Below are 17,716 nucleotides of genomic sequence, written 5' to 3'. Positions count from 1 at the left end.
ACCACAGCTTTGGCGTACATCTCCAAGCAAGGAGGCACGCACTCCTTCACGCTGCTCGAGATCGCAAGGGACCTTCTCTTATGGTCAAGAAATCGAGGCATCTCCCTGTTGACGAGATTCATCCAGGGGGACTTGAACGTCTTGGCAGGCTGTCCCCGTCGGAGGGGTCAGGTGATACCCACGGAATGGACCCTCCACAAGGACGTGGGCAAGAGTCTTTGGGCTACTTGGGGTCAACCCACCATAGACCTCTTTGCCTCCTCGTTGACCAAAAGGTTACCAATCTATTGCTCTCCAGTCCTAGATACAGAAGCAATCCACATAGACTCGTTTCTACTGGATTGGTCTCTTCTGGACTTATATGCATTCCCACCATTCAAGATAGTCAACAAGGTACTGCAGAAGTTCGCCTCTCACGAAGGGACAAGGTTGACGTTGGTTGCTCCCCTCTGGCCCGCGAGAGAGTGGTTCACCGAGGTACTTCAATGGCTGGTAGACTTTCCAAGAAGTCTTCCTCTAAGGGTAGATCTGTTACGTCAGCCCCACGTAAAGAATGTCCATCAAAGCCTCCCCGCTCTTCGTCTGACTTCCTTCAGACTATCGAAAGACTCTCAAGAGCTCGAGGCTTTTCGAAGGAGGCAGCCAGTGCGATTGCAAGAGCGAGGAGAGCTTCTACCATTAGAGTATACCAGTCGAAGTGGGAAGTCTTTCGAGACTGGTGCAAGTCAGCTTCTGTGTCCTCGTCCAGTACCTCTGTAGCCCAAATCGCAGATTTTCTTTTACATCTGAGAAAGGTTCGCTCCCTTTCAGCTCCCACGATTAAGGGCTACAGGAGCATGTTGGCTTCGGTCTTTCGACATAGAGGCTTAGATCTTTCCAACAATAAAGATCTCCAAGATCTCCTTAAGTCTTTCGAGACCTCTAAGGAACGTCGTTTGGCAACTCCTGGATGGAACTTAGACGTGGTCCTAAGGTTCCTCATGTCAGACAGGTTTGAGCCATTACATTCAGCCTCCCTGAAGGATCTCACCCTCAAGACACTTTTCCTAGTGTGCTTGGCTTCGGCTAAAAGGGTCAGTGAACTTCATGCCTTCAGTAAGAACATCGGCTTTTCTACAGAAAAAGCCACTTGTTCACTTCAACTTGGTTTCCTGGCCAAAAATGAACTGCCTTCTCGTCCTTGGCCTAAATCTTTTGATATTCCTTGCTTATCAGAGATCGTAGGCAACGAACTGGAAAGAGTATTATGTCCTGTTAGAGCTCTTAAGTTCTATTTAGCTCGTACTAAGTCATTACGAGGTAAATCTGAGGCATTATGGTGCTCAGTTAAGAAACCATCATTGCCTATGTCAAAGAATGCTTTGTCATATTTTATCAGATTTTTAATACGAGAAGCTCATTCTCACTTGAATGAGAAAGACCGATGTTTGCTTAAGGTTAAGACGCACGAAGTTAGAGCTATAGCAACCTCCGTGGCCTTCAAGCAAAATTAATCTCTGCAAAGTATTATGGACGCGACTTTTTGGAGAAGCAAGTCAGTGTTCGCGTCATTTTACTTAAAAGATGTCCAGACTCTTTACGAGGACTGCTACACACTGGGTCCATTCGTTGCAGCGAGTGCAGTAGTGGGTGAGGGTTCTACCACTACATTACCCTAATTCCAATATCCTTTTTAATCTGTCTCTTGAAATGTTTTTAATATTGTTTTTTGGGTTGTACGGAAGGCTAAGAAGCCTTTCGCATCCTGGTTGATTTGGCGGGTGGTCAAAGTCATTTCTTGAGAGCGCCCAGATTAGGGGTTTGATGAGGTCCTGTTGTATGGGTTGCAGCCCTTAATTCTTCAGCTCCTGGGAGTCTTTCAGCATCCTAAGAGGATCGCTGGGCTTCGTGAGGAAGACAGACTAATAAGGCAGAGTAATCGTCTAAGTCAACTTCCTTACCAGGTACCTTTATATATTTGGGTTTTGTTATGATATAACTGTCAAAAACTCTAAGCATATACGCTGTAAACTTAATTAACTCTGGTCTCTACCCACCACCATGGGTGTGAATCAGCTATTATATATTCACCGGCTAAGTTAAATATTTAAAAATGATATTTTAATTATAAAATAAATTTTTGAATATACTTACCCGGTGAATATATAAATTAAAGGCCCCCCCTTCCTCCCCGATAGAGACCCAGCAGGATGAGAAAAATTGGGTCTGTTTACATGTATATGCGGTATCTGGCTGATAGTTGGCGCTAGTGGGCACACCCGCAACCTTCATAGCGATCGCTCACGAGTTTTTGTGTGTTTTTCTGTCGAGCCGCCGGAGGCTCAGCTATTATATATTCACCGGGTAAGTATATTCAAAAATTTATTTTATAATTGAAATATCATTACTCAAGATTTCATTAACATTTCTGCCTGGATGGAGAGAGTGTTAAGTGTCATTTGAGTAAATTTCTTTTATTTTAATTTGTTGACTAGCTACTCAACTGAATATCTCTTTCAGATTTGAATAAGGTTATTACTGCAGAAAAAATAACTAGACAGGATGTTACAGCTTTGGAAAGGTTGAGAATATTGACAGACTACAAGAAAATTTACCAGAAAGGTAAGGAAACTCAATCACCTTATGTGTTGATTATGCTATATATTATGATTTTCCTTTGCTTACCAATGAATCAGGATTTCTTCACTTTTTTCTGGTACTGCAAGATGTTCATTGATCGTCATCCTAGGAGTATTCGAAATAAATAGGCCTTTTTCATTTATTTTTGTAAAAGGAATCTGTTTGATAGTTATGCTTTTAATTTTTCAGGCTTTTCAATATAAATTCTTAATACATTATTTCTTTGATAATCTGGCAATGAATAATCCGGCAACTTAATCCATACTGTATTGTACAATATTAAGATGAAAATAGATTTAGGTTAAGACAGTATTAGATCAATAAGAAACTATTTAAAACACGCGTAATTGAAGGAAAAAATCTTTAGATTAGACTTAACCGAACTAGATTGTAGAACAAAAGCACGCTCTCTCTCTTTTTCCAGATATTTTATCATATTTTCTAGTGTGTGTTTTTTTTTTGGCATATGTAAAAGTTATTCTAGCCTGTCATTTATTTACTTTGACCATATTTCTTTTGCTTTTACTTTGTTTCATTTTTTCTCAACAATCTGTGTAAATACTATCATTATACTAATGTAATCCTCTCCTCTCATATACCAGAACCTACTGATGTTTTTGCGACAGTGAATTTTTGGTATTTTCAAAACAGTATCTGTGTATTTAAATTTGTTATTACATCACTGCAAAGGAATCTTGAGTTATATCATGAGTTTTGTTTACATCTCAAGATGATATTATTACTATTATTATTGTTATTATTATTATTATTATTATTATTATTATTATTATTATAATTAATAATAATAATAATATTACCTAAGCTAAAACTTATTCCACAACTTGGTCACAGCTGGAGTAAAACTTTTAGAATACTGTCTAGTATTGAACCTCATGATGGAGAAGGCCTGATTATTAGAATTAACTGCATAGCTAGTATTACGAACAGGATGTTACTGTCCAGGAAGTTCTGAATTTAAAGGAGGGTCAGAATTATGAAAAATCATACGCAACATGCATAAGGAACTAATTGAACAACGGTGCCAGAGATTAATATCTAAATTAGGATTAAGACATTTAATAGGCCATAAGTTCCTGTCCAACAAATTAAGATGAGAATCAGCAGCTGAGGACCAGACAGAAGAACAATACTCAAAACAAGATAGAATGAAAGAATTAAAACTAATTCAGAATAGATTGATCACCGTTACATGTTAAGACTTTCTCAATAAGGCAATTTTTTGTGAAATTGAAGAAAACAGACCTTAAGTGTTTCTCAAAAGTAATCTTGCTGTTGAGAATAGCACCTAAAATTTTGAAAGTCATAGAGTTAAAGAAACATTATCAATGCTAAGATCGAGATATTGTGGTCCATGACCTACTTACATCATACCCAAGTTTTTTTAGGATTCAACTTCATGTCCCATAACTTGCACCATGCACTAATTTTAGCTAGATCTCTATTAAGGTATTTTGCAACCCCAGATCTACATTTAGGAGATGGAATTGATACAAAGAGAGTAACGTAATCTACATCTGCAACGACCCTGTTTTTTTAAGCCAAACCACATGGCATATGTATATAGTATGGAAAGTAATGGGCCAAGAACACTACAATGAGGGAACACCAGATATTACATTCCTATACTCACTAGTAGTAGTAGGTTGGCCTGGGCACCAGCCACCTGTTGTGATACTATCGCTAGGAGGTTGTTGGGTCCTTTGACTGGCCAGACAGTTCTACATTGGGCCTTTTCATTATCCCTTTGCCTACATATATATCGAATAGTCTCGCCTATTCTTTAGATATTCTCCATTGTCCTCATACACCTGACAACACTGGGATTACCAAGCAATTCTTCTTCGCTCAAGGTGTTAACTATTGCACAGTAATTGTTCTTTGGCTACTTTTGTCTTTGTAAATGTAGAAGAGACTTTTTAGCTATGGCAAGTAGCTCTTCTAGGAGGACTTTCCAAAATCAAACCATTGTTCTCTAGTCTTGGATAGTACTCTGGTCTTCACTGTCTTTGGGTAGATTTCTCTTGCTTGAGGGTACACTCTGGCACACTTTTCTATCTTATTTCTCTTCCTCTTTGTTTTTAATCTTTTTTGTATGAAAGATTTATTTTAATATTGTTACTGTTCATAAAATATTTTTTTTTAATGTTAATTACTTCTCTTGGAGTTTATTTATTTCCTTATTTACTTTTTTCACTGGGCTATTTTCCTTGTCGGAGCCCTTGGGCTTATAGCATCTTGCTTTTCCAACTAGGGTTGTAGCTTAGCAAGTAATAATAAAAATGATAATAATTAGGTACCCATCAACAACACCTCTGCGGTCTATTACTTAAAAATTCAATAATGATGCTAAGAAAAGACCCACCAACTGTTTGAGTTTGAAAACAAGGGCCTCATGATTAACACAGTCAAAGGCAGCACTGAAATCAAGGCCAATCATACAAACTTCCTGACCACAAACAAGGGATTTCTGTACTGCATTGGAGATTGTAAGAAAGGCATCACATGCTCCAAGGCCTTTATGAAAGCCAAATTGCAAACTAGGGAACTGATGATTACCATCAGTAAACCTTTTTAGACATTTGACAACTTTAGATAATATGGGATTTATGGAAATTGGACAGTAATCAGTTGGAATTGAGCTACCACAAACACATTTACATAATGGAGTAACATTACCATTTCTCCAAGAAGTACTAAAAGCTCCTCTTCTTACTAACTTGTGCAAAATAACAGATAACTTTGGCCCCAAGAAATTTACAGTCTATAAAAATCAAAGGGAAAATACCATTTTTGGTCTACACCTCCATAAGCATCAAGGTCCTTCAAAAGACCTTTAATGTCACAAGATTGAAAAGCTTAACTAATTAGTTAAGTCTCAGGGAGACAGGAATGAGGAAGATTCAAGTTTCTCATTGTTACTTATAAAAAACTCCATTCGTTTATCATAAAATTTTCGTAGTATTTTGTGACCGGACTTAGAAAATTTCAACACAGACGTCAATTTACTTAAGTTGTATCCTGACTTTGTATCATAGTTATACATTTGTTAATAAAGGAAAACTAATTTTAGTTTTGAAAATTTTGCATTTAACCTTCTTGGTCTAGTTTAAAACAAAAAGATTTTTTCTCATTAATTAGATATTTAGGCTAAATTTCAAGTTTGATTATTATTATTATTATTATTATTATTATTATTATTATTATTATTATTACTTGCTAAGCTACAACCCTAGTTGCAAAAGGGGTTCCAATAGGGAAATTTGCCCAGTGAGGAAAGGAAACAAGGAAAAATTAAATATTTTAACGAGTAAAATTAAAATAAATATCTCCTTTATGAACTATAGCAACTTTAACAAAATAAGAGGAAGAGAAATAAGATAGAATAGTGTGCCCGAGTGAACCCTCAAGCAAGAGAACTCAAACCCAAGACTGTGGAAGACCATGGTACAGAGGCTATGGCACTACCCAAGACTAGAGAACAATGGTTTAATTTTGGAGTGTCCTTCTCCTAGAAGAGCTGCTTAGCTTAGCTAAGGAGTCTCTACTACCTTTATCAAGAGGAAAGTGGCCACTGAACAATTATAGTGTAGTGTAACCCCTTAGGGGAAGAATAGTTGTTTGGTAATCTCAGTGTTGTGTATGAGGACAGGAGAATATATAAAGAATAGGCCAGACTATTTGGGGTGTGTGTGTTTGTTCATGGGCAAAGAGAAAGTGAACCGTAACCAGAGAGAAGAATCCAATGTAATACTATCTGGCCAGTCAAAAAACCCCATATAACAATAGCGGTAGTATCTCAACAGGTGGTTTTTGCCCTGGCCAACCTATTACCTATTTTGCTATTTAGAATTTTATGGTTTAAAATCTAGACTAGTCGATGGGAAAATTTTGTATGAATGCTCATGTTTGTATTGTGTAGTGTCCATTGAAGTTACTGCAGTATGCTGTTCTTCCATTCGTTATTACTGTCAGCGTGTATAGTAATTTTAGCCAATCAGTTAATTATTGAAGAGAAACCATGGAAAGTTAATACCATAGATTACTAAATAAAATAAGGTAGAAAGTAACTGAGATGTATTTTGTTCCGTCACTAAATACAAACCAATACTACGTTCAGGGGTATTACTTTCGGCAAAGCCGAATGACAAGCCATTAGACTTTTATTGAGGGTTAACCACCCACCCGCTAGTTTTGTTCCGTCACTAAATACAAATCAACACTATGTACAGGGGGATAACTTTCGGCAAAGCTGAATGACAAATCATTAGACTATTAGCGAGGGATAACCACCCACCCACTAGTTGGGGGGGATGGGGGTAGTAACTACCCCTCTCACTCACACCTGGACTTTGAACCTCACTTTACTTTTGGCTCCGGGGGAGACGTTGTCTCTCTCCCTGCTCCAACTACTGGCCATTTGACTAATCTTTTCTTATTTTTATACAATCCTCCCTCCTTATTAGGGGGTGTTAGGTAACAGAGACAGGTGCGAAGACAGAGAATCCGCGAATTCTTGCTACCCAATGGCGAGATAACAACTAACCCTACTAACTCACTGGCCATTGCCTTTGTGCAGTCGACTAACACACTTAAGTACTGACAGTCGACTAACACACTAAGTACTGACTCTTATTGTTTTTACTTGGTTTCTATCACATTATAATTGTTTTGTAAATGAATTAACACATTTCAGTAGGTGTACACTACATTCTATACACGGTAAGGCTACGGTACAGTATAGTACACAACACTACAGTAGTCATCGGGACACTTATAACAAAACACTTATTTCTATCTAATATAGCACTCGCTGATACTGTGGTGTGTCCAGTATTACTGTAATATATAGCAAAGGGTTATGGTGGCCGGTTGGTAACCTCTTTGCTTGGTAATTGCCATACTGGGGTTTACGTCCCGCTCGAACGCATTAGTTTCTTTCGTTGCTGCAACCTTATCATCCTTGTGAGCTAAGGATGTGGGTTTTGGGGGAGCCTATAGGTCTACCTGCTGAGTCATCAGCAGCCATTGCCCTGCCCTTCCTGGTCTTGGCTTGGGTAGAGAGCGGATTCGGCTGGTGATCATGCATATAGATATCAGTCTAGAGCATTGTACTTCTTGCTAGAGCAATGTCACTGTCCTTGCCTCTTTCATGAGGGGCCTTTAAAACCTTTACAGTATAGCTCAACTGTTTTTGCTCGAATGACTCGCACTGTTTGACAACTCACTGCACACGTAGCCTATATAGTATCTACATTTTGTGGAATATAGTAGTAATTTATGTACAGTACTGAACAATATGTATACAATGTATTTAAGATTAACTAAGTGTACATATTTTATACAAAGACCACTAACCATTTACTTACGAAGTTTTACGCTGCAGTCTCGAAGCACGATGCATCGTCTCTGTGCAGTACTGTAGGGAATCACACATCCACAGAGAATTACTAGGTAAATACACAGTGTACAGGAGTATGTACTACTGTATACAAATACATCACATTTTTACATGAAAAATGATTCTGCTCAAAAAGGACTGAATTGGGAAATGCACACACGAGGAGAGACAATGCAAGACTGAGGCAGAGTCGGCGTGAGATGAGATGTGCTTGGCAGAGTGGGAAGTGGAGCGAAGCAAGCCGATAGGAAAAGAGCGAAATTTCAAAGAGAAGAACCCGTGGATATTGAGGACTGACTGTATAATTTCGTAAGTTAGTCAAAATATCTTTGTAATGAATATTACATCAGCACACACACACACAATGAATATTACATCAGCACACATTCACACACTATCTTCATAATGAATATTACATCAGCACACACACACACACACACACACACACACACACACACACACACACACACACACACACACACACACACACACTCTCTCTCTCTCTCTCTCTCTCTCTCTCTCTCTCTCTCTCTGTGCAGTAAAATATATAGTATAATTTATTGTACAGTACTGTAAATATTAGATTAGAAAAAAAAAATGATGTACTGCAACTTCCGGTTTTAAACCATTTTCATGCGGTGACGGAGATACAGTAGGGTCCCGAATTATGCGAGAATTTGGTCGATTAATGACCTCGTGTAAATGGAAAATCGCGAATTTCGAAACACACAACTAACAGAAATAATTCCATTGCGGCCATGGCAACCAGCAATTTGCCTATTCAAATGTGTTTACTACCCATTTCCAATACTTTCTTTGTACTATACTGTATTTCTTTATAATATCAAATTGTTTTGTAAATAAATAAAACATTTAATATACTTTAAAGTTCTGATAACTTGAAAAATGGTTAAAATTACAACCAGGATAGGTGTAAACACCATATATTTCCCGTTATAACACAACCCAAAATACAGACAAATTTTAATGTTTGTCATATCTATTGTATAATACAACTGGTGAATAGCAAAACCATCACTCTATAGACTAGCTTGTTGTATGATTGAAAATCCAGAATTATCAAAATAAAGGCGATTTTATATCATGCGTTTCCTAAACACGCTAAAAAGCACAATAGAAAACGACAACCAATGTTTTGTTTACGTTTATCTCTGATCACAACGAAGAAACAGACGCATTTATACATCTGTGTTTTTGAATTGACAGCAATTTTACCAAGTGTAGATTATATGTTGAATTTGTTATTACCAATGTTCTAATTATTTTTTATTAGAACTTTCAAATAAATGAAATGAATGCCATTTATGAAATGTTTTTCTTTATGATGCCGCCTGAAACGGAAACCTTCCATTTGTTTACGCTCCATCTTCGATCATAATAAACAAACGAATGTATTAAACACACATGATCTAAGTCATAACTAATGATATTACAAACATTTAGTAAACATTATGTTATTACAAATATTTTACTTACCGTATCCATATAAATTCCTAAATTCGTAGCAAAGCTGGAAATTTTTTTTTCCTTATGCGTTTAATCCACAATAGCAAACTGCCGCTAATGACAGAGTGATAACTTACGATAATTCTAAACTGTTACGAAAGATAATTGTCCTTTCCATATCCAAAATACTTTTCCTAACTTCAGTTATAAGTCAACTTGTACCCACCTCAATTATGGATCCATATGCAAAAAAGGTAAAAGAAGAAAGTACTAGGCCTATTTTTAAAGTCACCGAACAATTAGGTTACCGCTATAACGTTCGATGTGAGAGAGAGAGAGAGAGAGAGAGAGAGAGAGAGAGAGAGAGAGAGAGAGAGAGAGAGAGAGAGAGATGGTTTTAAAGTACTAAACAATAAATATGATAGGTTATAACACATTGGTGTTTATGTAATATTAACTGTATAGATGATTTGAATAAGTTAAGAAATGGTGTAAACAATTCTTTGTTATTGTATTCGCGAGGAAGCTAGACATCAGCTGATGTGATCACAGCCAAAAGTAAAACAAAAATAATTTAGCAATACTCGATTTTTAAAACACACCCGAAATTTAACAACATAAGTACATGTTTTATTATAGCGCAATTGACATTTAAAGAGTAAAAATTTTCTGGAATAGAATGGTGTTTCCTAAAAAATAGTGGTTTGCGGACGAAATCGGTTACCGTATTTTAAGCTATGATTGAAATGGATGTATACACGGTATAATTTTTTCGTTTTGTATTTAATTGACACTTCAAGAAAACCGATTTTGGTTTCTTCATCTATTTGTAAGTACTATATTGTATAACGAGAGAGAGAGAGAGAGAGAGAGAGAGAGAGAGAGAGAGAGAGAGAGAGAGAGAGAGAGAGAGAGAGAGAGAGATTATGACGCAGAAGGTTACAGACCTAGAACAGGGGAGGATGAAGGTGGGGGGAGTGATGAGATAGGCTGGGTGGACTCGCAGGGGAGACGGTAGGAGACGGGGGAAGGGGGGATTTGGTTGCCAGTGGCTAAAAATAGATTCTGAAAGACGGTAAAGGGAAAAACGAATCCCATCGAATAAACAGAATAAGGAAAGGGAATAAGATCCAGAGGAATAATAGATATAATGGAATGAAAATGACTAGATGGTGTTAGTTGTGATAAGAATAATTTAGATATTTGAAATAAGAGTGTCTGAGGAGGTATAGAAGGAATTCGTGATAAATATAGAGGAATATCAAAGGATACAGTTAGTTTGCATTAAAGGGTTTGTTATCGTTTATCGGCAGTGAATAGCCTAAACTTCGGTAACGAGTCGTCAATATTTTGTCATATTTTAAACAGTATACATTTGATTTGCAAACATTGGTTTTGTAGAGTAGACGGTAAAATAAAATTCTCTCTCTCTCTCTCTCTCTCTCTCTCTCTCTCTCTCTCTCTCTCTCTCTCTCTCTCTCTCTCTCTCTCTCTCTCTCTCTCTAGATTTTATTTTACCGTCTACTCTACAGAACCAATGTTTGCAAATCAAATGTATACTGTTTAAAATATGACAAAATATTGACGACTCGTTACCGAAGTTTAGGCTATTCACTGCCGATAAACGAACCCAGTCTACTCGTGAAAACCTCGAACGCCCAGAGGGAAAAATAAGGCTTTTAAATATACTGTACTAAACAAAAATAATGCTTTAATATACCATCATTAACACTACCATTACAATTATCGTAAGGTTGGAGAAAGATAAAGATTGCCGAGAACGTAACCACATTTCTGTTTACATTTTGTCAGCTGGACTCGCACAGTTAACAGTTGATTTCATTGTTGATGTGGAATTTTATCCTTAAATAGGCTATTCATTATGAAATTATGTTAATGAAATGTAATGTTGATATTGTTTTGTAACATTTATTATAAATCACCGTATTTAGGGCTACCAATATACTTAAAAAGACAATAGATTTGATACATTTTGTAGTGCTTGACTCGCGAACTTTGAACAGCCTCGCAGATACAGAAAATTTATTTTTGAAAAATAGCGATCGCGGAAAAGGGGAATCGTGTAATTCGAACACGCTTAATTCGGGACCCTACTGTATAATGAAGACGTGTTAGCCGACACATGATAATTCGCCATCGTCGGGTAACTTGCTGTCATCTTATAAATTGTGCCAATTGTTGAACGATTTACTTGATATACGGTATTTGGCTTCTCACAGCTATCTGGTTTCTTGATAATTGCTACTTTCATTTCCACGAAATGGCTTACCATTATTTCTCACAACTAGCACTATTGCCACTAATCTTGTGCTTCATTGCACTACCACTAGCAATCTGCTTATAAGCCCTAGTTAACGCTTTTGTAATTTAGAGTTTGTTCCAACACGGTTACTTACCTTGAACTACCTTCTTAGGAGTTACTGGTAACTACCTAACCGACCAGCTTTTTGTATAGTTTACCCTCTTTCCGTTATCTAAGGGGTCAACCTCAGGCGGAGTGATATGTGCCCTGAGGCGACCCGGGGTCGGGAAGCGTGCTAACTCAGGTCGGCGACTCCTCAGTAAGTTTCTGGTCGCGTCGTGATCATCATCTCGCCGCGCTCTCTCTTACCTTGTGCGACCCTTTGTGTCCCCCGATCCTTTGTGCTTACCACGCGTTACCCACGTGTTTCCCTTTCACTTTCCCTTTGCATCCTTGTGTCACTTGGTGTATTAGCAATGCGTTATGGAGCAGCCTCGTCGTTGCCCTGGGCCTGTGGCCGGGAAGTCTTGCGGGGCTTTCCTTTCGAAACCTGTGCTCCACGTGTAGGGGAAAAGTGTGTTCCCCTGCCACCACGTGCCCGGAGTGTGCTTCCTGGAGTGAGATCCAGTGGGTGCTCTTCGGGACTAAGAAGAAGAAGGCGGCTAAGAAGTCGCCTAAGAAATCCAGTGTCTCGTCGCCTGTGGTTTCCCCAGACGTCTCGGCAGACCGTAGCTCCCGTCCTTCTTCCCCTACCCAGAGTAGGGGACGAGGTAAGTCCGTTGCGGGGAAGAGGCCCACTGCCCTTCCCCAAGAGTCTGATATTCCTGTGGGGGAAGTGTCTAGTGTGGGGCAGGCATGTGTGGGGCCTGAGGGTAGTGCGGGAGTGTGGGTAGGAGGGGAGGTCCTGGTGCCCGCAGGTCCCGTCTCCTCGGAAGATCCTATGTGGGGGAAACCACGTGTGGATTCTTCCCCGGCATCATGGCGTATATCAGGTGCTTCAACCGTCGAAGGAGACGCCGAGAAAGGAAGTTCGTCGTCTTCAGACCCCACCGCGTGGGTACCCCCTAGGACTCCCTTCAGGTCTCCCGCTAGAGGAGAAGAAGACGTCGAGCAATGGCTCTACAAAGGACTCGCTCGGTCTCCTCCGGCTCCCTCGTCTACGCTCCCCCCCCCCTGTTTCTGCAGCCTCCCACACCTGAGAAACGTCGAGGATTTCCCCCCGCAGTCTTGGTCGTTTCGGGCGGTCTGGTGGATTCGTCCTCATCCTCGTCATCGTTGTCGGCATCGGACTCCTCTTCTTCTTCGTCGTCAGAGGACGAGGACAGGAAGTATAGCAAGAGGAAGAGGGAGAAATCCCGCAAAAAGAAGAAGTCCCGTTCCCGTTCCAGACAGGGAAAGAAAAGCTCTAAGTCCTCTAAGAAGAAAGCCAAAAGGAGCAAGTCCAAGGAGTGGGTGAACATCACAGTGCCCCGAAGCGAGCTGTGGCTCCCTAGAGCCTCGCCTTCTGTGTCTCATCCTCCTACCTCCTCCTTCGGACCAGTCGCCCGACAAGAGGGGTTGAACCAGGCCCCCCGTGTAGTGACTAACCCAACGATGGCCTCCGCTTCTTCTTCCCTTAGGAAGGACGTACGTCTTATGAAGGAAGGCTTAGCGTCGACCACGGGCACCTTGGAGGCCTTCCTAAAGCACCAAGGGTGCCCGTCGGTCCGCATGGATCCCCCATCCACGGAGTCCCCCGTGGAACAAGGTACTCCCATGACGGATACCTTCGTGCCCACGGGCAGACTCGTCCAGCGCTGCCTTTCCCACCGTCACGGAGTACCTCCGTACGGAGGAACTGGTGACGGAAGACCTGGTGGAAGGAGGGGAGTGCTCATCTGACGAAATCTCCTCCTACCGTAAGGTTCTGGCCCTAATTCGTCGACACCACCGATTAGACGAACCTAAGCCCTCAGCAGCAAAGGCCGTGCTCTCCGGACTGTCCAGAATGATCGACAACCCTGTGCAACAAAAGCCTTCATTGTCTCTCCTTCTCGCTCCGGACGTGAAGTTGGGGATGGAGCAAATAGATAGCTACCTGGCAGGACTGGCGGAGGCCCCCAGAAGCCAGAGTTCCTCCAAGCTGCTTCCAGGGCTGAAATCGCAGAAACGTTTCTACGTCCCAGAAGGGCATCGCGGCGGACCCCGTGCGGTAGAAGCAGCGGTGACCTCACTGAACCAGGGAGCCTCGGAAGACAGGGCCACCACTGCCCCCGTGTGCTTTTCCCCGTCAGAAGCCTCTATGATGGAGGACATGGCACAGGACCTTGTCTACGTGTCCTCCTGGTTGGATTGGTGGTCTTGCGCCTTGGTGGGGTTTCAGGCGTCCCACGACCTCTCCCTTCCGGACAATCAGGCCACGCTGAAGGAGCTAGTTAGTTCGGAAGGCAAGGCCTTTAAGTTTTTGTCATCCCAGTCCCTGTCTATGGCTACGAACTGGGTACTTAGAAAGAGGGATACTGTCCTTAGCAAGTTGGTGCGGAAGTTACCGGACAGAGAAGCGAGGAGACTGAGGAATTCCTCCGTGTGGGGAAACGACATTTTCCCCATCAAATTGGTGGAGGATACGATGGAGAAAGTGAGGAGGGTGAGAGACACGGACCTTAGGCCCCCCCCCCATGAGGAAGCCCGTGTTTAGAAGAGCCTCAGTGGACGTCTCTCACTCCTCCCAGGCCGCCCCTTTGCTGCCTCGAAGAGACCCACCGTCAGCTCCTTGGCTTCAAACCTCTCAGCAGCCCACCCGTAGGGCCAACGCAGCCCCTCAGTCAGCCTTCAGACTCTCCTACAGTAACTCTAGGAGAGGTCACTCTGGCCGCTCCTCCAGAAGGAGGTAGGAAGAGAGGCCCCCTACTCCTACAGGAGCCTCTAGTAGGGGGATGCCTCAGACATTTTTGGCAAGCATGGCGGGATCTCGGTGCGGATCCCTGGACGGTGACGGTCCTGAAGGAGGGCTACAGACTCCCTTTCCTAGAAGAACCTCCCCCTCTCATCCCAGCCCACCGGGCCGAGTGGCTGGTTCCAAAGAAACCCTTGAAGAAGTCGGCGCTACAGGAGGAAGTAGCGTCCATGATCGTCAAGGGAGCTTTAGAGCCAGTGGAGAACCCCGGCCCGGGTTTCTTCAGCAGGCTCTTCCTTGTGGAGAAATCGACAGGAGGGTGGAGGCCGGTCATAGACCTCTCAGCCCTCAACAAGTTCGTCTCAAAGACGGACCTCAAAATGGACACCCCCAAGACAGTGCTAGCGCCTTGAGGGAGGGGGATTTCCTCATGTCCCTCGACCTCAAGGATGCCTATTTTCAAATCCCCGTGCACCCCTCCAGCAGGAAGTTCCTCAGAATCAAGTGGGAGTCCAGTGTCCTGCAGTTCAAAACCCTTTGCTTCGGCCTATCGACGGCCCCGCAGGTGTTCACGAGGGTTTTTACCACAGTCTCGGCATGGGCGCACGAGAAAGGCATACGACTGATCAGGTACCTGGACGGCTAGTTGCTTCTTTCTGCCTCAAGGGAGCAACTGAAGGAGCAAGGCATGATGTTTCTCGACCTCTGTAAGGGATTAGGGATCACGGTCAACCTAGGAAAGTCCCAGCTAGTCCCCAGCACCAGGATGACTTACTTGGGGATGGTCCTGGACACCCAGTTAGTAAGAGCCTTCCCCTCAGGGGAGAGGATAGACAACCTGGAACATATCCTTCAACCCTTCCTGACGGACCAACCCAGGAGGGCCAAGGACTGGCAGAAGTTACTGGGCCACCTGGTTTCACTGGAGAAATTAGTACAGCAAGGGAGACTCGGGCTCCGACCGGTACAGTGGAATCTGAAGGAATCGTGGAACCAAGGCAAGGAGCCCCACAAAATAGTCCCAGTCCTCCCGAAGACGGGAGAGTCCCTGCTTTGGTGGAACATCAGGTCGAACACAGAGAAGGGAATGCCCTTCGCCCCCGATCCCCCGGAGACACTGTTGTTCACGGACGCATCGAAGGAGGGCAGTGGTCCAGCGAGGAGTCTCTCCATATAAACATCCTGGAGATGATAGCGGTTCTGAGGGCGTGTCGACAGTTCGTACACTTCCTACGAGGAAACACTGTGGCGTTGATGTGCGACAACGCCACAGTAGTGGCGTATGTAAAGAAACAGGGGGGCCTGAAATCAAGGGTTCTATGCGCCCTAGCCACGGAACTGTTAGAGTGGACGACAGAAGAAGAGATAGAACTGACAGCAAGGTTCATCCCAGGAAAGAGGAACGTGCTGGCCGACGGCCTCAGCTGGGCAGGTCAAGAAATAGGCTCAGAGTGGACCCTACACCCGGAGGTAGCTCGGGCAGTCATCCTAATGTGGGGCTCCCCAGTGATAGACTTGTTCGCCACACGTCTGAACACCCAACTCCCCGTGTTCTGTTCTCCAGTCCTAGACCCGTCAGCAGCGTTCGAGGACGCCTTCCAACATCCCTGGGACGACCTTGATGTGTACGCCTTCCTTTCCTTCGGGATGATCAGGCAAGTGCTGAACAGAGTGAGAGCGACGACCAACCTGTCGATGACTTTGGTAGCGCCCTGGTGGCCGGAGAGAGAATGGTTCGCAGACCTAAAAGAATTAGCTCTTCATCCTCCTTGGCCGCTTCCGGACAGACCAGACCTCCTGCGTCAACCTCACTTTCACAGGTGGCATGAAAACCCTCGATCCCTCCGCCTTCACGCGTGTAGGTTATCGAGAAGCTACTGAAAAAAAAAAAAAGAAAGATACTCATCGAGAACCGCGGCAAGGATGTCGGGTTACCTAAGGCGTTCCTTGGCAGTAGTTTACCAAGCAAAGTGGGCAGTCTTCGTGAAGTGGTGTGCGTCCAAGAACATCAGGCCCTTAGGGGCGTCGATCCAGGACATTGCAGACTTTCTGATGTACCTGAGAGACGACGCGGGTTCGTCTATTCCGGCCATCAAAGGAGTACGAGCAGCCTTAGGTCAAGTCTTCCTCCTTAGGGGCATTGACTTGGGAGCCTCAAGGCACATCTCTATGCTCATCAGCAGCTTTGAACAATCATGTCCCCCCCAGGAAGTAAGGGTTCCGTAGTGGGACCTAGCCAGAGTTCTCAAGGTCCTGTCAGAGCCACCCTTCGAGCCTCTCAGGGACGTACTAGACAGAGAACTCACCCTTAAAACAGCATTCCTTTTAGCCCTGGCCTCGGCGAAAAGAGTTAGCGAGTTACACGGCCTCTCTTACGAGGTCTCACACGCCAAAGGGTGGTGAGAAGTTACCTTTAGGTTCGTCCCTAGCTTTGTGGCGGAGACGCAGAACCCGGCATGTTGGGATCCTCGGTTTGATGGTTTTTCGGTGCCAGCCATCCCTCGCTCCAACAACCCGAAGGATCTACTCTTATGTCCCGTGAGAACAGTAAGAAAATACCTGGAGAGGACCGCAAAATTCCGCCCGCAGATCAGAAATTTATTCGTCTCAACAGGCCGGGTGAAGAAACCGGTCTCGAAGAACTCTATCTCTTTCTGGCTACAACAGGTGATAAAGAGAGCCTACGAGGCTTCTGGGACTCCTCTCCCAGGTAAACCAAGGCCACATGATATTAGAGGTCTGAGCACCTCCCTGGCCTTCGAGAAAAACATGGCTGTGGGAAAGATCCTGAAGGCAGGTACCTGGTCTAGACAGTCCACCTTCACGGAACACTATCTCAAAGATTGTTCGAGAAAATCCTTGGACAGGTTTTCCATTGGCCCAGTCATTTCGGCCCTTCAAGAGATCTAAGGTCATGGCCCCAGTGTAACCGGGGGTGTTAATGCCAAGAGACACTAGTTCCTTCCTTAACCTTACCCCCCTCCCCCCCCCTCACCTCCTTTCCTTCCTTCCCCGGGCCGTACTGCCCAGGAAGATGTCGAAAAGACCTTAGCCACTTGAAGAAACGTCCTCC

General features: G+C 43.2%; 1 protein-coding gene across 3 annotated transcripts in view; it reads left to right on the top strand.

The window, feature by feature from the left end:
* The window catches only part of LOC137624387 (uncharacterized), a 212,916-nt gene that overhangs the window by 185,722 nt on the left and 9,478 nt on the right, over nt 1-17,716 (top strand). For all 3 annotated transcript variants that reach the window (XM_068355118.1, XM_068355120.1, XM_068355119.1), the window contains exon 16: nt 2,500-2,601. In XM_068355118.1, the coding sequence (XP_068211219.1) occupies nt 2,500-2,601 (102 nt within the window). The remainder of the gene's footprint in view (nt 1-2,499; nt 2,602-17,716) is intronic.

The sequence above is a fragment of the Palaemon carinicauda genome, chromosome 31 (genome assembly GCF_036898095.1).
Source record: "Palaemon carinicauda isolate YSFRI2023 chromosome 31, ASM3689809v2, whole genome shotgun sequence".
Classification (NCBI taxonomy): Eukaryota; Metazoa; Arthropoda; class Malacostraca; order Decapoda; family Palaemonidae; genus Palaemon; species Palaemon carinicauda.
This window is presented reverse-complemented; position numbering and strand designations above follow the sequence as displayed.